The sequence below is a fragment of the Chanodichthys erythropterus genome, chromosome 3 (assembly GCF_024489055.1).
Source record: "Chanodichthys erythropterus isolate Z2021 chromosome 3, ASM2448905v1, whole genome shotgun sequence".
Classification (NCBI taxonomy): Eukaryota; Metazoa; Chordata; class Actinopteri; order Cypriniformes; family Xenocyprididae; genus Chanodichthys; species Chanodichthys erythropterus.
Genome location: NC_090223.1, coordinates 62,390,915 through 62,415,381, shown reverse-complemented (window position 1 = coordinate 62,415,381; position 24,467 = coordinate 62,390,915). Strand labels below are relative to the sequence as shown.

Sequence of the window (24,467 nt, the reverse complement as noted above, 5' to 3'; positions counted from 1 at the left end):
GTCGTCATTTGTTGATATATATATCAACAATATATATATATATAACAACAACATATATATATATATATATAAAAATGTCGGTGTCTGTCTGCTGAATGCCCATCCGATTCTCCTCCATGGACATATGGGAAAGTGAATATTTACACCCTACCAACAAAGAAATGGATCGACTTCTGTCAGCTTGTTGAACACATTTATTTATTCTGACATTTTCTACCATATGATGGCTGAAGCAGCAGCGAGTGACACAGTTCTCATGCTAACCAGATCAACATTGTAAATTGAATTCTACAAAACTGAAGTGAAAACACCAAATAATCATTCAATGGGATAAAATATCTTCTCTTCCCTGCAAACGATACCATGAAGAATGTTAATATTTCACCAAGTCAAAAACAAATAAAGTAAGCAGGTTCCATATTCATTTCAATATCAGCAGACACAAAATGATATTTTAAAAAGTAAAAAAAAAACTATACAAGTTACATAAATGGTAAATGCTCATTGTGGTTTCTCGGTTTGATAGATTTGAGCAACTATAACAATGCAAAAAATAGGTATTTTGATTCCTATATAGTAAAATCACTCCTTGCCCACCTGCCGCATTTCACGTGCAGCACTGACATCATGTGCGAACAACTTATAGAGAAGGCATAGGAGCGTTTCACGCTTTTAACATTTAAGAGGCTGTTATGTTGACCTTGATTTATTACAATATTGAGCTGTTCAATTTTATTTTGATTTTAGAAAATAATGAATCAAAGCTTAAGGCTTTTCTCCAGTGTGAATTCTCATGTGGACTATAAGGTTTCCTTTTTGACTGAAACTCTTTCCACACTCTTGACAGGTATGAGGTTTTTCTCTAGTGTGAATTCTCATGTGGACTTTAAGGTTTTCATTTCTAATGAAACTCTTTCCACATTGTTGGCAGGTGAATGGGCTCTCTCCAGTGTGAACTCTCATGTGGACTATAAGGTGTCTTTTTTGACTGAAACTTTTCCCACACAGTTGGCAGGTGTAAGGCTTTTCTCCAGTGTGAATTCTCATGTGGATTTTAAGGTTTCCTGTCTCATTAAAACTCTTTCCACACTGTTGGCAGGTGAAAGGTTTTTCTCCAGTGTGAATTCTCATGTGAACTTTAAGGTTTTCATTTCTAATGAAACTCTTTCCACATTGTTGGCAGGTGAATGGGCTCTCTCCAGTGTGAATTCTCATGTGTTGCCTGAGGATTCGTTCCTCTGTGAAGCCATTCCCGCACAGAGTGCAGGTGTAAGGCTTTTCTCCAGTGTGAGTTCTCATGTGGACTTTAAGGTTTTTATTTCTAATGAAACTCTTTCCACACTGTTGGCAGGTGAAAGTCTTTTCTCCAGTGTGAATTCTCATGTGGACTTTAAGGTTTTCATTTCTAATGAAACTCTTTCCACACTGTTGGCAGGTGTAAGGCTTTTCTCCAGTGTGACTTCTCATGTGGATTTCAAGGCTTCCTTTTTGATTGAAACTCTTTCCACATTGTTTGCAGGTGTGAGGCTTTTCTCCAGTATGAATTCTCATGTGAACTTTAAGGTGATTTTTATGTATGAAACTCTTTCCACACTGTTGGCAAGTGAAGGCTCTCTCTCTAGTGTGAACTCTCAAGTGGACTTGAAAGTTTCTATGTTGATCAAAAGTCTTTCCACTCTGTTGGCATGTGAAATAACTTTTAGTTCCAGTCTTTAGAGCTCCTTTTTGTAAGGAAAACTTTGTTGATTTTTCTTTAGTCGTTAAATTATAATTATAATTTATAATTTTCTCTTCATCCCTTTCATTAAGTTCATGACTCGCCTCTCTCAGTGCCATTAGGTCTAGGACAAAAATAGACAAAAAAACAAGTTAGACATTTCAAGCATCAAAATCAACATGTATGACAGCACTTCTCAAAGTCCGGACTCTGGTCCGGATCCGAACCCGGAGGGAATTCAATCCGGACCCGCCTCCATTTCGTATTTCAACAGCAGTAATTGTGTGTAAGGAATTAAAAGTCTGGATTTCCTACTTTGATAAACCCATGTCAAAATCATTTGTTTAGTGTTTTATGTCTTTTTGGAGATGGTCTGAAATTAAAGCGAAGGCGAGATATTTAAAGTTTTCCTCCGTGATTCAGTTGCCATGACATCCAGTGAGTCGCGCAAAGCGACACTTCACCACAGTAAGCGTTTGAATGGATGTGGAGCAGTGGTTCTCAACCTGCAGCCCTATATGCGGAGCGATATGCCAACCACAATTTAAAAATAAAAAAATAATAGCATACAATTTATTTTTGTTTAAAAATTTAAATTACAGTGAATTAAATAAATGTAAATGAGCTATAATGCTTTATTTGTCATATAAAATAATTTTGGTGAGTATTTATTATTTTCAGACATCAGGCAATGTAGGCTAATGACGCAATCACTCAGTTAACGAAACAAACACAAGTGCGCACTTAGGAAGAATTCAAACAGTAGCCATTAATTTTGTAAATTTAAGCCTCAAAATGGTCAAATTTGTTATTAAAGGAGAAAAACTAAATGTGGAACATAAAATGAATGAACACATGCAAACAAGAAGAGTCGCAGCATCAGCAGTAAAGGTAAGAAGAATGGAAGAATCAGTTGTTAATGAGCGAGATGGGCAGCCTTCCTGTTTGCTCTGTAGTAAAGTACTTGACAAGCAAAACCTACAATTTCAAAAGACTGACCTGTGAATTCGATGTGTTTGTTTGGTCTATTTTAAATCAGTAAAAATAGGGGGAGGAAGATGGCGTCGTAGAGTAGACACGTCTTTTGGCGAGCTCCCCTGACATCAGTTCAAATATTCGGTTAATTTATATTTTCACTCAGTGAAATCATTCTGTTTGGTTAGATGGCCATGTCTTTAGATCAATATTTTTCAAAAGGATCTGACAGAATGCCCAAAGCTAAGAAGATTGAGCCGAAAAGTTCGACTATCAACGGCGACGAGCATGATGCTAATATGGACGACATGAGCATGAAGAGTCACGAAGAGGAGAGTTCGAACCCTAACTTTGCTCAAGCTTTGGACAAACTAACTGAAAACATTACGAAGGTAATAGATGAGAAAGTGAATACTGTTCTAGCCGCGATAAACGATCAAACTGTTCAGTTCCAGGCCCTGGTGGAGCAAGTGGGCGAGGCGGAGGAACGAATCGCCAGTGTGGAAAATTCAACGGAATCCCTGCAGGGAGCGGTGGTTGATCTTCAAAAGAAAGTGAGCGAAATGTCAGCGCACATCGACGATTTGGAGAATCGCGGGTGCAGGTGTCATTTGCAGCTAGTCGGTTTGCTGGAGGGAACGGAAGGCAGTGATCCGGTGCAGTTCTTTGAAAAGTGGCTGCCCGATTACTTAAAGATTGAAACAAAAGCAGGATGGATCAAGCTTGATCGTGCTCACCACTCTTTAGCGGCATTACCAGGACCTAAGCAACGACCCAGGCCTGTCATCATAAAGTTCCATAATTTTATGGACAAGCAACGAGTGTTAAACGCAGCTCGTCGTGTTGGTACAGATCCCGAAAGGAGCACAGACGCTGGACCGAGGATTTCATTCTTCAACGATTTTTCTGCGATGGTGATAAAGAAACGCAAGGCTTTCGACAATATTAAAAAGCTTTTGCAGAAGATGAAGATTGAATATGCTCTGCTGTATCCTGCAACTTTGAGGCTGACCATAAACGGGACGGTGAAGCGCTTCGATTCACCAGATGACGTGACTTGCTTTCATTGAGCGCCTGGGCTAGTTTGATAAACTTTCCCGAACAGTTATGTGTCACATAAACAAAATAACTCGCTGAGTGAAGACGTGTATCGTGATACTGAGAGCGTGATGAGGTTGGTGTTTACCCTATGTTCAAGGATGTGAGTTGTGTTTGGGGAGGTAGGCAGTTGCCTGCACAAGAAAAGAGGAGGAATAGTTCTTCCTGCATGTTTGGCAGGTTTGTTCCCTTGTATAGTTTTGTGTGTTTTATTGGTATTTTATTTATTTTTTGTTTAAAGCTCAGATTTCTTAAGGTTATACTTACAGGAACATATTCTGTGATTATCTGTATTATATTTGTATTGATTGTCTTTACATTATTGAATGTCAGTGCTTAGGATGTGTACTTGGAATGTTCGAGGTATCCATAATCCTATAAAATGGAGAAAGATACTTGCTTTTTTGAAAAAAAGAAATATAGAAATTGCTCTTTTACAAGAGACTCATATAATTGATATAGAACATCTAAAATTACAACAGGGTGTTTCTGGGCAGATATACTTTTCTTCTTTTACATCTAGAAGTAGAGGTGTTGCTATACTCATTAAACGTAATTTACCATTCAAAATTTTAAACTGTATTAAACATAGGGATGGTCGCTATGTTATTATTGAAGGTGCCTTGCAAGGTAAAACTATTCTCATATTAAACGTACTATCCTCCAGCTCATCCAGCTGACTTTATTACAAAAGTGTTTTTGGACTTGATTGCCAGGTCAGCAGATTTAACAGTTGTGGGTGGAGATTTCAATTGTGTATTGAATCCCCTCATAGATAGACACCCACATAGCTCTGCGTCTTTAACTGCTCAGGAGAGATCTCTTAGAATATTTGTAAAGATCTTGGTTTTGTAGATGTCTGGAGAACTCTTCACCCTGTTGATAAGGAATATACATTTTTTTTCTACCTCCTATAACTGTCAGTCAAGATTAGATTATTTTTTTATGTCAAAAACAGATATGCACTTAGTTCGATCTTGTTATATAGAAAGTATTTTACTATCAGATCATTCAAGTGTCACTATGGAGCTTCAATTTAGGAATACAGTGGACTGTTCTATACAGTGGAGACTTAATATTGCAACCCTTAGAGACAGCACATTTTTAGTTTACTTTTCTTCTGAATTTAAATCCTTTCTATCTATTAATTCTTTATCCACAGTTAAACCATCTTTATTATGGGAAACCTGCAAAGCATATGCAAGGGGTCTAATTATTTCACATACCTCCTCTAAAAAACATCAAAGAATGACTAATCAAAAGGCCTTAGAGAGTCAGTTATTGGTTAAGGAAAAAATGTATAATAATCTCCCTCAGCAGGTTTATTGAAAGAGTTACAAGCTGTTAGAGCAGCTCTTGATTGTCTCCTCACTGTGGATGCGGAGAAGAAAATAAGATACTCTAAACAAAGATTTTATGAGCATGGAGACAAGCCTGAGAGATTTTTAGCATATATTGCAAAACAACGTGCAGCATCTCAATTTATCGCCACCATTGTTGACTCAGATGATAATGTTTTCCATGATAATAAGAATATCAATAACGCATTTAGAGATTTTTATATGAATCTATACTCTTCTGAGAAAACGGGTGACCATCTCAAGCAAATGGTTGACCAATGCGCCGGCGCCTCACGTACACACAACATATATCAGTTTTAGTAACTTGACATCAAAGCCTGTTAATTGTAAAAAATAACATACATTCAACCAAATATGTGCAAAGTTATAGTAGTATGTGAACAATAAAAGTGTTTAAATAATATAGTTTAGCCTCCAAATCGTGAATATGGAAACATTTGAATTTGTGCCAAATTGTAGGTTATAACGCCGGTTTCTGTTTCAGTTTAGCTTTAAATGAATTAGTTTTGGCTTAACAGTTATATATTATTTTTTTTTCATAACTAAAATAGTAGTGGTGCCCCCAAATATACAAATATACCTGTGAGACTTAAGACTGATTTTGTGGTCCAGAATCAGATTGAATGCACTGTACTTTAAAGTGATGTAGTTACACATTACTACATTTACTCCCTACAGTAATGAGTTAATAATGCTTAATTACAAGTAACCAAACCTTAACTCTAACTCTATAGTAAGTCCACTTGAGTGAATTAACTGACTGAGTGAATTAAGACACTTTTCTGTAAAATTATACTTCTGTATATTCTCTATTTCTGTAGAGCTGGACATTTTAATAATGATCAAATGACTGAGTTCAGCTGTGAGAATAAAACCAACCTGTTTGTTCCTCAGTTTCTTCATGTTTCACTCTGCATGTTTCTTCAATCTTTATTTCTTCAAACTCCTCTTTATTAAACTCGATCTTAATGTCTTCAGTTTCCTCTTTAATAAACTCCATCATGTCTTCAGTCTCCTCTTTTTTAAATGCCATCTTTAAGAAGAGAATAATTAACAGAGTTAATGGTCTTAAATGACTATGTTAGACAAAAATTCTCAAAAAAAACTAACACTGCAAATTAATAAACTTAATATTTAGGCATCTATAACTGATGAAAACATGTTTAGTTAGTTTGTTAGTGTTTGTTGTTCTCGTTCATGTTCACTGTTTGAGCAGCACGTGTCGTGATTCACTGAATCATTTCTCAGTGTTTGATTCAATTGACTCGGAGTTGAAAAGTTCAGTTTCTCCATCATTACTCGCCAGAGATTGAACTCGTGTTCATGATAAACTGATTTATAATATATAGAGAGAGAGAAATGAGACGCAGGTTTACTGTTTCTCATCAGTGGATATGAGTTTTACTCACACAAATATCCTTCATTACAGTTAGATAAAGAATCACAATGTTACATTAGATAGTAAATAAACTAATTTCACATCGTTTGTAAAAAAATATTAAAACCTTTAACTGTTTCTATAGATTTAAACAGATTCAATTCTTAAAACAAACCTTTATTCAGCAGATGCCTGAGTTCGGCGCAGTCTCATGACGTCATGTCGTCACTCCAAAATAAAAGTCCTGTTCAGACGGTGCATTGTTTACAATCACAGAAGTGCATTGACTGTTTTACCAGATAATATTTGTAATAAAATCAAAACAGTGAGAAACATGATACAAACAATCATGGTAAAAAAGGTTGTATGAGTTCATAAAGCAGAGTTCATTCATGTGTCCGAAATGAAACACATTAAACTACGTAGTTTAAGTTTGTATACAAATCAGTTCATTTTACCCTTCAATATGAATGTGTAGTTTACAGCATTAGTTGAGAGATTTTTTTTCTTGAGAAAATTTGCCATGTACTGTACCTGATATACAGTATATCCAAAATAACTGATATTGAATCGAATTTCAAGTTAGTGAATTCAAATGCATGATGACTATGATTAGCAGGAAATGGTGCAAAACAAAACAAAGTCCAAACGGGACTTCACAGAATACTCACTACAAAAAACTACACTACACCACTGCTTCTAAAGTTAACTTTTTTGCCAACTAAATGTTCCTCAGTAAAGTTTTTACAGTGCTGAATTAACATTAGCTAATAAGGTGCTAATAAGCTGCAAAGTTATTTTACTAGCTATGGCTAGTCACACTGTACTATGTCAATTTGCAGAGGATGAAGAGAAAATCAACAAGCATCTCTAATTTTTTTTAAGAAGAAATGTAGCACAGGGGAGTGTAGGTCTGAGGAAGGTGAGAATACACTTGAAGATAATGTCCAAAATGAGGCAGAGCAGCAAGCCCGTGAGCAGGCAGAGTCTGTTACAGCGAGAAACAGGCAGAATCAGTGATGGTTCTTGGGCCAGCAGGTGAAGTTAAATAGACATGATTGTTTAGGTTACACTTGATAATGAAATGGATGCTAGAGTCAGCAGTATAATAACTTGACTGATGTTTATGGTATTTAGCGACACTTTTGTCCAAAGTGACAATGACATTAATAAGTAGGCCTATATCATGCACATTAAAGTTAACAGTGTATATGACAATTAATTTTAAAAACAAAATTAATTTTAAAATACAAATTTTAATAATAGATGCATTAATGTTAATGTATTAATATTAGTGCTGTCAAAATTAGCATGTTAATGCATGAAATTATTTTTTCAGTTGAATTTTAAAAATATTTAGCATGTTTTCTGTCATCCTTTTACTAGCGTTACGTTATATGATCACGCTCTTATTCATGCAAATGCCTTTAAAACATTCAAGCGCAAAAAGACAAAAGAGAAACGTGCTGCAGGGCTGCGTTCAGCCCCGACAAAACGTTGCAAAACGTTTTTTAAACGGAAACGGTGGTGCGTTGAACACCCCGTTCTGATGACGCAGGAGTTGCAACTATGGCAGCTGAGAAGGCCATTCTTTGTGTTCTTTTTGAATAATTTTCGGAGCCTGATGAAGTCGGTATAAATACGTGTTTAATATTGCAAAATACACTCGATGTTACAGTCATTGCCCTTGCCGTCCAGAATAAAAGAGAACATCCCAATGGAGTGAAGGGATTTGTGGAAACTTCTAATTATTGTGAACCAACATTTGCCTCGCATTTCAAGATGAAAAGACAAACATTTCAGGTGAAGGATAATCCACACACTTGACATTTGACTTGACATTTGATATTCAACAGTGCTTTGATCTGCCTGCATTGACACTATTCTTGAAGAGCTGCTGTGCAGCAAAAATTATGTACCAGTTATCAATGTAAAGCTGCTTTGATACAATCTGCATTGTAAAAAGCGCTATATAAATAAAGGTGACTTGACTTGACTTCTTATGCCCAAGAATATCTAAGGTTATATTACATTATTTTTATTGTGAGTATTAGGCTTATCATTATTTCTGATCACTGTTGTTGTGCTTTGATATTGTAATATTTACCATTATATAATCAGAGGAGAATAGAAAAGTTTATGAAAGTGTAACTCCAAAATACAATAGCAAAATATATAAATATGTATAGTACTTTTATGTTACATTCATACCCATTGTGCAGGATGTCTCTTTAATACCGCGTGGTTTATATGCATGTTGATGCTGATTGGGCAGAGATTTTTGACACACCCACAAAACAAGAGAAAACGTATCTCAAACCTGTTGCACACCGTTTCCAGGAAACATGTCGTTCAACCCGGAAACCATATCAAAACGTTGCGCACCGGTTTGAGCTTGAACGTGCCCCAGGTGAATGTTGTGTCATGTGACTCACCAGAATTGAGTTTTCTTTCATGGTTGAATGAACAATAACACACAGAATTATACCAAAATGTCTGTTTTGTTGAGTATTCTCATAAGAGCAGTCTTAAATTAGTGAAATAACGTCTTAAATGAACTTAAAGAGAAATGATATGCACGTCAGATCTGTGCCATATGCGCCAGTGTCTAACCTTAAAGTGACAGCAGCCTAATAAACCAGTGGCTGACATCAATGTTAATCAAAAGAACAAAGATTAGAGAAAATTGTAGCTTTAATAAGGATTAATCTATATTTTATTTATTTATGCAGTGCAGTTTCTGTATATTTAGTATATATAGGCCACAGATACATTTACTATAATTTAGTTTATGAGAAGATTGTTTTAAAGGGTTAGTTCACCCTAATCACTCATTAATCACTCACCCTCATGTCGTTTCACACCCGTAAGACCTTTGTTCATCTTCAGAACACAAATTAAGATATTTTTCATAAAATCTGATGGCTCAGAGATCTAAAGATCCAGAAAGTTACTAAAGACATATTTAACAGTTTGCGAATGACTCATAATTGTATCCTAATTTAGTTACTTGGTGTTTGAGAATGAAGGCAGGGCTCTCAAATTTTGAACTGAGTTCAGTGTGAGATTTCGGCGGCAGCGATGGGTTTGGGTGGGGACGGGGGTCTGATATGAAAAATGACACAAATTCATACAAATAAAAAAATATTTATTTAATTCAGCATTTTAATGTGTAAGTGATTGATTGTGTGAGTGTGTGTGTGAGAGAGAGAGAGAGAGAGAGAGAGAGAGAGATAATGGTTAGTGTTGTTTATTGTAGGTGTTGGATGGATGGATGACAGAGTTCCATCTAGGGCCAAGCTGTTCCTGGTTTTGCTTTTCCAACCATGGGCCTTGGTCCTCCACAGTCTCTTCCATGGACTCATTCTCTACTGACACCCTAGCTGTCTCCTCCACAGTGTCCTCCACTGACTCATCTACTGCCTCCACTACTGTCTTCTCCACAGTCTCCTTCTCTGACCTGGCTACCTTTTTAGGGAGCTGATCCTTCAGAGCGAAGCATGAAAGAATGCTCATTTGCCTCTTCCCTGACATCTTTGAAATAGACAAATGCAATAATTAATACTGCTTTGTCTGGATAAAATACAATGAAATAGCCTAGGCCAAAGGTTTTCATTGAAAATGATGTCAGGGAAGAGGCAAATGGAGAATTAATATTCCATAATAATTTGGAATATTTTTAGTTTTTTTTCTATCCTTTTATTTCCTTCTGAATCAGAACTAATACTACAAAAGCGTCAGAATAGCTGCTGAAATTAGCAGGGAATCAACCGGCTAGCTTGTAGGGGTGTGCACGAATATTCGATCTGTAATTAATATTCGAAAAATAAAAATAATATTCAAATTTTACAATATTGCTTTGCTGGCCGTAAATGCAGTGAATCCATGATAAATCCCACTAAAACTCGCAGTTATAACTAAATCCACTGTGTGGTGGTGTGGAGTGTGTCGTGTTAATAAGTTGAGTACATTTGATCACTTAATGTCGTCGTCTGCCTCGCGATGTTGGGAAATACTTAGATGAAAATGATCTTACAAAATGGAGTTACTTTTGATAAAATGAATTAATGAAAATGAGTTTGAGAAATCACATCAAATCCAAACACCAGTCGAATGAGGACAGCTGTCCATCACTGCATTCGCGAGTGCAGGTACCATTAAGCACAGATGATCACCGAGTGAGAGCGAGATAACGTATATGATAGCAAAATGCATTTCATGATCTCAAGACAAATGCTTCCTTTAAGTTTTGTCGGGGGTTTAAGAACAGAAAACACAAAGTGCTGTTAGAAACTTCACTTAACACCGTTATCTTTGTGTCTCTGCAACGTCTCTCAGCGGGACTTGTTTTCTCACCTGAGAATATAATCATACACATTATATTGTTGTTTTTCCTCAACATTATAATGTGAAACAATAGAAACATGGTAACCATTAAGGTGTTTACATGAACGTTTTTCAATCCGATTGAGCAGTCAATCCGATTACAAATTGATTATTTGGGTGCATGTAAACGTGTGAGTGCTAAAATCATTTACACTTTTTTTTTTTTTTTTTTTGCATGTGGGATACCATGAAAATGAATATTAGTTCAATAACTTACCATTCTGTGATAAGAATTAAACTTGCATTGACTCAGAAGTATGTGGAAGTCCTTTTGTCACACGCTGTTGCCATGGTGAATCGTAATATCGGAGCTCCATTGATGATGGGACACGCGCTTAACTCAGTCAACCTACTCTGAGTCAACTGAACTAACTCAATTCAGCTGTTCTGAAACTGAAAACTCAGAGTTTCCTATCTCAGAGTAAGTCAACTCAGAGTTCAAGTTTCAACTCAGAGTTGGTTGAACCTCCTTATTGAAACGGGCCCCAGGAAGTAATCTAGAAAATACACAAATGACTACAAAACGTGTGGCAAAATGTGTATTTATATACAAGGGATGACTGGCAAACAAAACACACCTGGGAACAATCAGGATGTATTCAAAAAGAAAAAATACAAACTACAAAACATAAACTGGAGACTGAGGAGGATTAGAGAGCCAGGGCAGACGACAAAATTATTTACAAACAGGACACAAGTACTCCTTATCCAAAGGAGGCCTCTGCACACAATCATGGTGGTACCATCTTTGGCAGCCATCACAGCAAACCTGAGAAAAAAGGGATGTGTAACTGACTGTTAACTGACTGCTCTGAAAACAATTTGAATTTTCTAAATCACATGTTGTATAATTGAAAGTAATCATATATTTCAATACTATGAGTACAATATTAATCGTGCCTTTATTAGTAGATGCTGATGATACAGAAAATTGTTATAATTACTATGGCAACCCTTAGAAATTCAAGAGGAATACCAGGGGAACGATAGTCTGGCTATCACCAGACCAAGCTCAATTTAAAATTGAACATTGGTCTGGGGAGTTTGCTATGTATTTCCTACTGCACAAGAGGCGTGATCAACCAGCATTAGTTACACAATTGGATAGTCCTTCAACCAATCAGATCAATGATCCGGGTGACGTACTTTGCAGAGCGATGCAAAAACTCCAGACAGGTTTACTGTGTGTCTCAATCAGCCCTAGTTCAGTAGTCAGGGCACTGATCAGGGAATCAGCCACATTCACTTGCATGATATTCTGATTCACGACCTAGGGAACTAGGGAGGTAATTGAGACGCAGGGTTAGTTTGTAACGTTATTGGTTTGTAGCATTGATCCGCGGTTTGCAGGAGCAGCAATGGCATCGAGCGATTTTTGCAGGTTGTGCAAAAAAACATGAAAGTGATCGGTATTTACACCCACTCGAGCAATTTGTTTGCTAACTAAAGAAGTCATTCAGCATCGTCGAGAGGTTAAAAGGCGACTCTGATACTGTTCTGGTTCAGTGTAAATGAACGCGGAATATAGCCGCCCTAAACTACGTCATTGTCATGACAACCAAAAAGAATTCCAGTCAGCTCAGGCGGCGCAAGATTCAAGAAGCAGGGAGACAAAACATATAGAGCAAATAATAAAAATATTGTCTACCATCAAGGGGCATTGAAGTAAAAGAGTCCTGTACTCACATCGTGAAGCAAACCACCAAAATAACAGCAGAGAATCGTCGTGTGTCATCAATCGCGTTTGTAATCTTCCTATGAAGAGACTGTCGGATCAACGCTCTGCTACATTTCTCTCAGATAAGGTAAATGCTTAACACAATCGGCGTCACTGTGATTGTGCATTGTTATTTTGGAGTGACGGTCGGCCTGCTTGCCGTCGCTTCTCTATCGTCATCGTGTTATACCCGCCAATAGCGAGCAAGGTGGATAAGCCAGTCTGTGATTGGTTCCCGCAAAAGTGTAACAGCGCAGCAGAAATTAATGCACGGGTTTCCAGACTGAGTTGCCGAGCGAAATCAAATCGCCGGCAGATCAGGCTGGGTTTACCCAGACTAAGGGAACGATCCATTAAATTTTTTTTTACATTTAGGAATGTAAACAATTTACCCATTGTGCTTTACCCTGCTCCTGCATCCCATAATAAAAGCACAGGCTGCTTAGATCATCTGTTAAGACAAACAGTATTCAACAAATATGTTCAACTTTCAGACTAATGCAATTTGTATTGCACAGTACTAATTCACTGGCGTATAGTTGCATATTTATGCTATAAAATGCATAAAACCAACAACATGAATTGATTGACAATGTTGAGCCAAAAGGAAACAGACCAGATTTGAATTGTAACGTTCATCCTCTCTACCAGTCCATTCATTTGAGGATGGTACAGTGCACAAAGGCTCCTTTTAATTCCAAGCACACATACATTCTTGTTTATCTGTTAATATAAAGAGCATAATATAACATATCCCAATATTGAAATATGATTGTAAAAGAAATTCTTTATAAGTTCGTTTTTGTCACAGATCAAAACACTAACATGTTTCAGAAACATTTTTTCAAACTGATGGAAGAATTTAACGATGCATTCAGCCACCTCAGCTGCTGTCTTTGAACGAAGAGGATAGGCTTGTGGCCATTTCATCACGTAATCAACCATAACACATATACACTGAAACCCACTCCAACACGACGGAGTTGGAGATCCACATGCAGGCTTTATTAAAATGAGCATAGTCGTACAGGCAGAGGTCAAACACCAGCTAACAGAAAGAGTAATCCAAACACAGGCAGCAAACGATCATCAAACAAGGAAAACAGTCCAGGATCAAACACAAAGGCAAGGCAAGGAAACACGGAGACAAGGTCGGATACAGGGCTAAACAATACTCAGCAAAGTGTGTGTGTTTGAGTGCAGCTTATAAAGTGTCACTGATGGGAGAGTGTGTGATTAGTTCCTGGGAATTGTGGGAAATGTAGTCCAGAGTGAAGTGACTGCATGCATGTGTGCAATAAAAAAGTCTTAATGGTGAAAATGAGACCTCTGGTGAGGAGTGAGAGGAAGCAGCAGGTGACGGAAACGTGACAAAAACTTTCTTCCTTTCCACAGGATCTGCTTAGATGTAAAGATTAGATGTAAAAAAACAGACAGTTGATTGAGTGAACAATACCTACCTTGATTGGGGTATACTCCACCTCCTGTTTGATAATATGACTGGCTGCCTGGCACGCTGCACAATCTGATACCTATTTAAAACATATATACATAAAAAGGGTAACTATCTGCAAGCATTTTTCACTTCAGGAACCTTTCTGCTCCCACATATTCCCACACACTTCACCTTCAGTAGTGGGAATTTACTAAACGTCTTTCGGGAACCTGCACAATGTTATTTCAAAACATTACAAATATTCTATATTTTCTCACAATCTATTCTTGCTGCAAAAAGTAAATAGCTTTGCGTGTGTGTTTGTGGCAAATAGGGCAGACCTTCAGGACTCTGCATGCTGTGAAGTTTGACGTTTACAACTGTGTGTTTGATCGCTCTAGACTCGACATCAGAGAACCAGAAAGTCCATTTTAAGAGCGTCCACATCACAGAATTTAAATCACTACATAGGCAGCAACTCACACAAATGACCCTTGACATTGAAGACTTTACTTGTTATTGATTTAATCAATTTAATCAAATATTGATTAAAATTGATTTGATTTAATGAAATAAGTTTGTGAAAGATTTCATTTTTAATTTTACTGAACCTTTAAGCAATATTTTTTTGGTATTGAATAAACTAACTCTTGTGTTTCAGTTTGGACGGACACGGGAATGAACTCTTACAACCTGTTTAACATGTTTCTTTGTATCTTATTTGTCACAGTTTTTATTTCAATACAAAGATTATCTGGTAAAATAGTTAGATTTCTATGCACTTCTGTGATTATAGACAACGCAGCGTCCGAACAGGACTTTTATTTTGGAGTGACGACATGACGTCATAAGACTGCGCCGCGATCATCTGCTGTGATTCTGCTGAAGAAGTTTTAAAAAGTTAATCTATTTTAATCGATAGAAACAGTTCAATGATTTGTAGTTGTTACAGTTTTTTAAAGCGATGTGAAATGAATTTATTTACTATCTAATGTAACATTGTGATTCTTTATTTAACTGTAATGAAGGATATTTGTGTGAATAAAACTCATCCACTGATGAGAAACAGTAAACCTGCGTCTCATTTCTCTCTCTTTATATCATAAATCAGTTTATCATGAACGCGAGTTCAGTCTCTGGAGAGTAATGATGGAGAAACTGAACTTTTCAACTCCGAGTCAATTGAATCAAACACTTTGAGAAATGATTCAGTGAATCACGACACGTGCTGCTCAAACATGAACGAGAACAACAAACACTAACAAACTAAACATGTTTTCATCAAAGTGTAATCATTTAAATATCTATATTTCACTAAATACCAAATGTAGATAATAAATGCCTAAATATGAAGTGTTTATTAATATGCAGCGTTAGTTTTGAGTGTTTTTAACAGGTCATAGACCATTAACTCTGTTATTCTCTTCTTACAGATGGCATTTATTAAAGATGAGACTGAAGATATGAAGATTGAGTTTATTAAAGATGAGACTGAAGATATGAAGATAATTATTAAAGATGAAACTGAGGACATGAAGATTGAAGATATCGAGGAACAAACAGGTTGGTTTTATTCTCATCGTTTTATTGATCCTAAAATGTCCAGCTCTACAGAAATAGAGAATATTTTGTGCAACATTAAACCCAACATCTACTTCTGAATAGAGAACAATGAAAAAAAAAATCTTTGAGCATCTTATTGCTCAAAAGTGCTTTACTTACATTTTAACATACCTGAACATAAACAGCAGTAATTGAACATTAAATCAGGCAAAAAAATAATTATTTTATAAATAATAATTTAATGTGTGTGTGTGTGTGTGTGTCATATGGAGGAAAGTCAGCAGGGGAGGTGTGTAAAACATTTTGAACTGAGTGAACTGATAATATTTGATGAAACCAGTGAAAATATTCACCTTGTCATTTGTGGTTCAGGTGTAGGTTGGAAATCAATAATCGCAGGCAGATGAAATGGTGTGAAAATTACATGTTGTGTCTGACATTTGATTCTGAATGAGTTTGATGGTGCTCCATGGCTAAAGCTAGCATTACACACTGTTGGAGAGATTTATAAAGAATGAAGTTGTTTTTTGAATTATACAGACTGCAATTGTTTAAAAAAATGAAAATAACGACTGCTCTTGTCTCCATGAATACAGTAAGAAACAATGGTAACTTTAACCACATTTAACAGTACATTAGCAACATACTAACAAAACATTTAGAAAGACAATTTACAAATATGACTAAAAATATCATGATATCATGGATCATGTCAGTTATTATTGCTCCATCTGCCATTTTTCACTATTGTTCTTGCTTGCTTACCTAGTCTGATGATTCAGCTGTGCACAGATCCAGATGTTACTTCTGGTTTGTCTAATGCCTTGAACATGGGCTGGCATATGCAAATATTGGGGGCGTACATATTAATGATCCCGACTGTTGCATCACAGTCGTTGTTATGTTGAGATTTGCCTGTTCTTCAGAGGTCTTTTAAACAAATGAGATTTACATAAGGAGGAAACAATGGTGTTTGAGACTCACTGTATGTCATTTCCATGTACAGAACTCGTAATTATTTAACTATGCCAAGATAAATTCAATTTTCAATTATATGGCACCTTTAAGGGAACTCATCAGCATGAAATAATCCATAGGGTAAAATGAGAAATGAATAAGTAGACACATAGGTATTGTTAAATGTGCAAAATAAAAGAAAAAACAAACATTTCTAATGTTTTGTTCTACTGTTCTATGTTCTACTTAGTGAGGAAATGAAAGACCACAGGCACAGTTTTTGTTAAGGCCAGAAGTGGCAGGCCACATAAAATATTGGAAAGGCGAAGGATGGTGAGAACGGTCAAAAACAGTCCACAGACCACCTCCAAAGACCTACAACATCAGCTTGCTGCAGATGGTGTCACTGTGCGTCGTTCAACAATTCAGCGCACTTTGCACAAGGAGAAGATGTATGGGAGAGTGATGCGAAAGAAGCCTTTTCTGCACACACGCCACAAACGGAGTCGCTTGCGGTATGCAAACGCACATTTGGACAAGCCAGCTTCATTTTGGAATAAGGTGCTGTGGACTGATGAAACAAAGATTGAGTTATTTGGTCATAACAAGGGGCGTTATGCATAGTGGCAAAAGAACACAGCGTTCCAAGAAAAACACTTACTACCCACTAGGGGTGTAACGGTTCTCGGTAAAAAATCAAACCATACGGTTCTCCACTTACGGTTCGGTACGCACTTGCACCGCGGTCCATCTCGAATAACAACACATCTATTGGTTAATATGGTTTGTTTAAAATAGCAACGTGGAAGCGCGTGAGCGCAGGTGAGACCTGAACAGCACACATTGCTATCCGTGTTTAAATTAAACTAATGTAAGCCTTGCTGATTTAAACCTTCAAGAACAAGACATGAAAGAGAACTCGCACGCGCTGTGAGAAGATTTGTGTGCGCTCATCCGAAGCGCGCACACGCTTATTTCAGTCAGCGCGCAAATACTGAGTTCTCTTTCAAGTCTTGTGCTTCAGCGGCCAAATTCTTTCCAAAATTATGTCAACATGCCCGTCTTGGCGAGTATCCTAGCAAACATTGTCGGAACGTATATTAGTCGAGAAAGACAGCGCATGTGTAACAGTATATTTACTGGATTGTGCATGTCTTAAAGGGAAAAAAAACTATTCCTGCTGCCTGTTTTTAATGTTAAATCAAACAACAAATAACAAAGAAATCACTCACTGCTCTTGACTGAATAGTTTTTGTAACTTCAATAATGATTAATCTTTATTCATTTTATACAGTAAAGATAATATGCAGTGTTATTTTATATTTGTTTACTAATCCATTTTCTGTACCTGAAAACTACTGTTAGATACCTGAAAAACCTGAAAAGCACTGTTTATTTTGCTTGTAGTTTGATTGTTTGTTCTTATTTTCTTTATTTTTATTTGACAGTAGTCCTATTTTCCCTAAACACAGCACATACCGAACCGTACCGAAACCGTGACCCTAAAACCATGATACAAACCAAACCATGACCAATTTGAACCGTTGCACCCCTACTACCCACAGTAAAATTTGGTGGAGGTTCCATCATGCTGTGGGGCTGTGTGGCCAGTGCCGGTACTGGGAATCTGGTTAAAGTTGAGTGTCGCATGGATTCCACTCAATATCAGCAGATTCTTAGAATAATGTTGAGGACTCAGTCACAAAGTTGAAGTTAAGCCGGGGCTGGATATTTCAACAAAACAATGACCCAAAACACTGCTCAAAATGTACTTGTGCCTTTATGCAGAGGAACAAGTACAATGTTCTGGAATGGCCATCCCAGTCCCCAGACCTAAATATCATTGAACATCTGTGGGGTGATTTGAAGCGGGCTGTCCATGCTCGGCAACCATCAAACCTAACTGAACTGGAGATGTTTTGTAAGGAGGAATGGTCCAGAATACATTCATCCAGAATCCAGACACTCATTACAGGCTATAGGAAGCGTCTAGAGGCTGTTATTCCTACTAAAGGAGGCTTTTTCTGTTGGGGTGCCCAAATTTATGCACCTGTCTAATTTATGCACCTCTCTAATTTCGGCCCAACTGATCCGTTAATATATATATAATCTGGATTATGCAGGCCACCAGCAGCTAGGAATTAAGTCCTACCATGATGTACAGGGTACTACAGGCAGGGTCCCCGCGGATCCTTAAAAAGTCTTAAAAAGTCTTAAATACAAATTTCGTTTTTTAAGGCCTAAAAAAGTCTTAAATTGTATGAAATGTCTTGAATTTTCGCAAGGGAGGTATTAAATTCCGCATGGGACCGAGCGAGTGAAATGTCTCCGTCCGGTTTCGTGTATTTTTTAGACGCAATTTTCTAACTGACCAGCGTACCTTGGGGGCAGTATTTGTTCTGTGCGGGTGTCATCTGCATTTCGTAGATCAACAACTAGAAGGCTACTGGAGAAAGTGTAGTGATTGCTGAGTGAGAGCTTACTGACTGTGAGTGAGAGATATGCAGGTAGCCTAGCCTACGCGAGTGAGCGGGAGGAGGAGTTTGGAAAGCTAGTTAAGCGCTTAGCGACATTATGGGCAAATGTCTGTTTAACGACAGGTGGTTGGAGGATGATAAATATAAGGGTTGGTTGAAGAAAACTGCCAACTTGAAAGAGGCGCGATGTGATCTCTGCAAAAAAAATATACAGTTGGGGACAATGGGTCAAACAGCCCTAGATTCTCACGCGAAATGCGAGAAACACAAGCGCTACATTGCGGATCAGTCGGGTAGTTTACCTATTCAAATGTTTACAACGCCATCACCCAGTGCTCAGCCAAGTAGGCCTACATCTGCTACTAGTCGGCCTATTGCGTCTACCTCTGCCTTCAGTACGTTCTCTAACACGGCCACGTTAAAGGCAGAAGTGCTCTGGGTTTTACGCACAGTTAGCCGCCACCAATCTTACACGTCAAACGATGACATTCACACAGTCTTCCAGGCGATGTTCCCGGACTCCGAGTGTGTGAGCGCGTTTAGTTGTGGCAGAGACAAGACGGCTTATCTTGCGCGATTTGGCATTGCTCCTTATGTGAAAAAGGAGCTTGTGGCACGGATAAACCAGGGAAACTTTGTCATCATGTTTGACGAAAGCATGAACAGAGCAACAAATAGTAAACAGTTGGACCTGCATGTCAGACACTGGGTTACTGATCAGACTGGCACTCATCACGTTCAATCGCGCTATCTTGGGTCCCAATTAATGGGCCATTCTACAGCAGAGGATTTGTTGGAACATTTTAAGGTAAGCAATCCCCCTTCTAGTCTTTTACTAACCAAAATGCGTAGACATAGTGTTTTTATATAATTTTCATGCTCCTTAGAATAGAAAAAAAAATCTCGCTGTAATCAAGCATTTTCCTTGCAATGAATATTTGTGATGGTGGGTAAGTGTGACATCTAGTGGATGAAGGGAAAATAACACTTGCCCTGGAAGTAAGCCAGGAGTACCCTATGCTGCAAATAAGTAAAATAGTTTGTTTATAACAATTATACTTCTATTTTAAGAATCTCAAGTCATTTTGACACAAAAGCATATCACATAGGCTAATATGTCTTGCCCTTATCTTTATCTTAAAGCAATGTCCTGTACTAACATGTTGTAATATATTGTTATAAACCGTATCTGAGTGAACACTTAAATGAAAACATTAATAAAATAACATGGCGGTTATTGTTAATAAAGTTGGCTTTATTTATATTATTATATATAATATATAATATATTATATTTATATTTATATTTTTCGTGATTTCAGGAGTGTACCAAAGATCTCAACTTGAGGAACATGATCTCTTTGTCGATGGATGGACCCTCTGTTAATTGGAAATTTGTGAACCTCCTACAGCAGGAGCATGGCGTACAATTTGGGGGGGTTCAACTCATAATTGTTGGAAGTTGTGGTCTACATACCCTCCATAATGCTTTCAAGAGTGGATTTGAGGTGTGGCAGATACAGAAGGTGCTTAAATCTCTGCACTATCTTTTTCACAATGCCCCAGCCAGGAGAGAAAATTTCACTTCATCAACGTCGTCAACAACATTCCCCTTACCCTTCTGTGGTCATCGGTGGCTTGAGAACTTGCCAACTGTGCAAAGAGCAATAGAGATTTGGCCCGCCATTGAGAAGTTTGTGGACCAGGTGAAGTCAAAAGTGGTGAAGAACCCAGGGACATCATCATATGACACCCTCTCTGAGGCTCGACTGGATCCCCTTCTGCAGGCCAAGCTCCATTTTTTCATGGCCATATCAAGAGCTTTCCAACCTTTTCTGGAGAAATACCAGACAGATGCTCCAATGATGCCTTTTTTGTGCAAAGATCTGGAGGATTTGATCAGGGTAATTATTCATCATAAAGTTCACAACACACTTAAATGGCCAGGACATAGAACAGGTTTAATCTTATTAATTATTTTTAGAGTCTTCTCAAACGATTTATGAAGCCTGATGCACTGCCTAGTACTCCATATAAGCTGGTAAGGATTGAAGTCACTGACCACAAGCTTTGGCTTAGTCCAAAGGATGTAGACATAGGCATGGGTGCAGCAGCTGTCATCAAGGTGAGACATCCAGTATATTCAGTACATTAACCATTCAGAAAAATTTACTAATGACTCATCTTCAGATGTATGACAGGGAAATGTGAGGTCAAGTCAAAGATGTCAGGCTAATTGAGGATGTTTTAGAGCCATTTTTATTTTGAAATATCTTTCAAATAGTTTAATCTGGACAGCTGAGTTAATGCTAACTTACTGCTGAGCATCTAGAGAAAGTTTGGAGATTTTACAAACCATTTTTCTTTGTCAGGAACTCACAAAAGCAGGGGCCAAGAGCGGTGTAAGCGAGCTTGGTGTCCTGCAGTTTAAGAAAGACTGCCAGAATGCCCTTTCAAGTATGTGCAAGAAGGCTCTTGATAAGTGCCCCCTGAAGTACGCCATAGTCCGCAACATGACATGCTTGGATCCAGGCCAAATGTGCACCAACCCTGATGAGTGCCTTCAGAAAATGAAGTGCCTCATTCAGAAGTTTGTGCAAGAGAAACAACTGTCAGGCGGGATATCTGCTGGTAAATGATAGGAATAAGAATAGAATGGAATGGAATTGAATAGATTATTATCTTAATATGACACCTCCTCTCATTTGTATCAACATCATGAATGGTATGAACATTAACACATGAACTAATACATGGTTTGAAAGGGTGTATTAGATCAGTATATTTATGTTGTGATTTCAGTGATCAGAGATTCTTGATATCCTGTACACTGACTTAAAATTATGGTTCATTTCTGATACAATGGGACAGTTAAGTTGCATGTTATTTACAAGAAAGTAACTTTGCCTTTTCATATTGGGTAACACTTTATAATGACGTTCAGTTGTAAGTTATTAATAAGTGGTTAGTTAATGATGAACTAATAATTTACAGAACATTCATAAATGATCAGCTAGTGATATACTACATATTATGTATATTTTGTAAGTCATTTAGAAGTGATTAGTAAATGATTAACTAATTATTTACGAAACATGACATTGTTCATTAATAATTAATATTATTAATGTGTGATATTAATAAGTTTAATAAGTGATAATAAGTGACATTAATAAGTGATAAGTTGATTAATAAGTGATATGTTGATTATTGTATGTATGTTTTGTAGATTCAGTTAGAAGTAATTTACAATTGATTAGTAAATTATTAACTAACTAATCATTTACAAAACATGAATATGCATTTCATAAATGTTTAATAAATTGTTATTTTTTGTGTGTATGTAGCAATTAGAGGGTGCAGAAAGTGTTGGCTTGTATACACGTACAGATCATTTGTAACAGGTAAGTAACAGTGTTCAACATGAATGAATAAATCCATTTACAACACTTTCTGCATCCCCTAATCTAAAGTATAAATTATTCTTCCTAAACGCATATTCATGTTTTGTAAATGATTAGTTAATAATTTACTAATCAATTGTAAATGAATTGTAACAGAATTTACAAAACATACATAAAATGTTAGAATAACACTTGCTAATCATTTATGAATGTTTTGTAAATGATTAGTTCATCATTAAATAACCACTTATAAATGACTTACAAATGAACGTTATTATAAAGTGTTACCTGTTTATCATATACTTTTCTTAAAATGTACTGAAAATATTTTTTTGTGCATTGTTACAGGTGATGTGATTGCACAGCAGTTTGAAAAGGTCCTTTTTAATGAGGCCAAAGCTGTTGAATTCTTGTCCTTCAGGCCCTCTGAGAAGTCAAGAGTGGATGTATTTTTGCAGCAATATCTTCAGTCCTACCCTGAACTCTGGACATTTTGTCAGTCACTTCTTCTTCTGTCCCATGGACAGGCAGAAGTTGAGCGTGGGTTTTCCACCAATAAAGAGGTGGAAACATGTAATATGGCGGAGGACACAGTGATCACCCAGAGGCTGATTTGTGACCATGTTAAAGTTTGTGGGGGGGTAGCGGAAGTGCCTCTGACCAAGGAGCTCATCAGTTACTGTGCTTCGGCACGCAGTCGCTACAGGGAGCACTTAGAGGAGGAAAGACGCAAAAAGAAAAAAGAGGAACAGTCCAAGAAGAGGAAAAACATTGAAGATGATCTGGAAGGGCTGAAGAAAAAGAACAGGTCCATTGAGGAGGTTTGTAAGTCACTTGAAAGTGACGCTGACCGAATGGCAGAACAGGCAGAAAATTCTGCAGGCTCCAAAATGGCTACGCTGATTACAAAGTCTAACACAATGAGAAGACGGGCCAAAGAGAAGCAGGAGGAGTTGAAGGAAGTAAATGGACAAATTGAGGACAAACTCTCTGAGCTCAAAAAAATTTAACACCTCAATCTTATTTGTTATTTTTTAAATGGCACTTTATTTTTTTATCTTTATAATTTTTTTTATACTGATTTTGTTACCATTTGCAGTGGATATTTTGTGTTATTTATGTACTTTGAGGTGTACATTTTGAGGTGCAGGATCCCCCTCTACATTAGGGCTAGTTTTATACAGTTTTAATTTCTCATATAATGCCAGCTGCGGTTCTTGTCCAACTGGTACTATTTGCCGTTTATTTTTTCATATATTTTTTTAAATGTTTCAAGGTGTTTGCTCCAGTAACTCAGTCTTCTCCTTGCTGCTACAGTGGCTGCAACTGCAGGCCCAAAACACAAGACTTGGCTTATCTAAGCTGTTTGCATATCTAACAGTTGACATTTATGCACCCTGTTGTTCACCAAATGTGTGCAAAAGTTAGTAAAAAAAACTATTACAGAAAACAGTTTGAAGTTGTCGTATTTATCTTTTTTTGCCGTGGTATAGTCTTAATTTTTCCATTTAGATGTCTTGAAAAGGTCTTAAAAGTCTTTAAATTTGCACTTGAAAAATGTGCAGATACCCTGTACAGGCCATATTTTATTCCTTTAGCCCTTAGTTTCTCCTGTGGACCATCAAGCAGTTTGCGTTGGGAAGATAACTCTGCTGGAAAGTCCGGAAAGATACTGATAAGACTCCCATCAAAAGAGAGCGGGCTTTGGTTACGGGCGAGCCGCAGTATCTGTCTTAACAGTATCATGATGTGTCCTGGCAATCATAACTTGCGTGCTGTTGTTTACGATGCAGCCAATGCGGTGAGCTCTGTCGACCTTTGTTACACGGAAAATTAGCTTCTACCGATAGTGAAGGCAATAGGCCAGAGACAAATTGTGTGGGGTTGCCCTTCTCGATGTTCTCACAAAGACCAGCTATCTTGATAATTTGTCAATGAGATCTAGCCTCTAAATCCGTTACCTTGGACTTCAGAGATACATTCTCTTTTGATAAACTTGC

At 37.3% G+C, this 24,467-nt stretch overlaps 2 protein-coding genes and 1 pseudogene across 3 annotated transcripts; 2 read left to right on the top strand and 1 right to left on the bottom strand.

Moving 5' to 3' along the window:
• Positions 1–24,467, top strand: part of LOC137007702 (uncharacterized) — a 1,237,067-nt pseudogene that overhangs the window by 163,401 nt on the left and 1,049,199 nt on the right.
• LOC137014230 (gastrula zinc finger protein XlCGF57.1-like) lies at positions 766–6,748 on the bottom strand. Its single transcript, XM_067378431.1, has 3 exons — positions 6,705–6,748; positions 6,031–6,184; positions 766–1,841 (listed from the first exon to the last, which is right to left on the bottom strand). The coding sequence occupies exons 2-3, from the start codon at positions 6,182–6,184 to the stop codon at positions 766–768; spliced, it is 1,230 nt and encodes a 409-aa protein (XP_067234532.1). The 5' UTR covers positions 6,705–6,748.
• LOC137006525 (uncharacterized) lies at positions 20,420–23,944 on the top strand. Of its 2 annotated transcripts, XM_067367361.1 has the most exons (5): positions 20,420–20,967; positions 21,048–21,188; positions 21,436–21,694; positions 22,411–22,467; positions 22,816–23,944. In XM_067367361.1, exons 1-5 carry the CDS (start codon positions 20,431–20,433, stop codon positions 23,475–23,477), a joined length of 1,656 nt encoding a protein of 551 aa, XP_067223462.1. In that variant the 5' UTR covers positions 20,420–20,430; the 3' UTR covers positions 23,478–23,944. The 2 variants fall into 2 exon arrangements, with proteins under 2 accessions (XP_067223462.1, XP_067223470.1); XM_067367369.1 differs by lacking the exon at positions 22,411–22,467.

What these genes read in the sequence shown, in the direction of transcription:
- LOC137006525 (XM_067367361.1), top strand. Translation starts at nt 20,431, where the DNA reads ATGGATGGACCCTCTGTTAATTGGAAATTTGTGAACCTCCTACAGCAG. An exon ending in ATCTGGAGGATTTGATCAGG is followed by an intron (nt 20,968 to 21,047) that starts GTAATTATTCAT and finishes AATTATTTTTAG; the next exon opens with AGTCTTCTCAAACGATTTAT. An exon ending in GTCAGGCGGGATATCTGCTG is followed by an intron (nt 21,695 to 22,410) that starts GTAAATGATAGG and finishes GTGTGTATGTAG; the next exon opens with CAATTAGAGGGTGCAGAAAG.
- LOC137014230 (XM_067378431.1), bottom strand. Translation starts at nt 6,184, where the DNA reads ATGGCATTTAAAAAAGAGGAGACTGAAGACATGATGGAGTTTATTAAA. An exon ending in AGAAACTGAGGAACAAACAG is followed by an intron (nt 1,842 to 6,030) that starts GTTGGTTTTATT and finishes TTTTTGTCCTAG; the next exon opens with ACCTAATGGCACTGAGAGAG.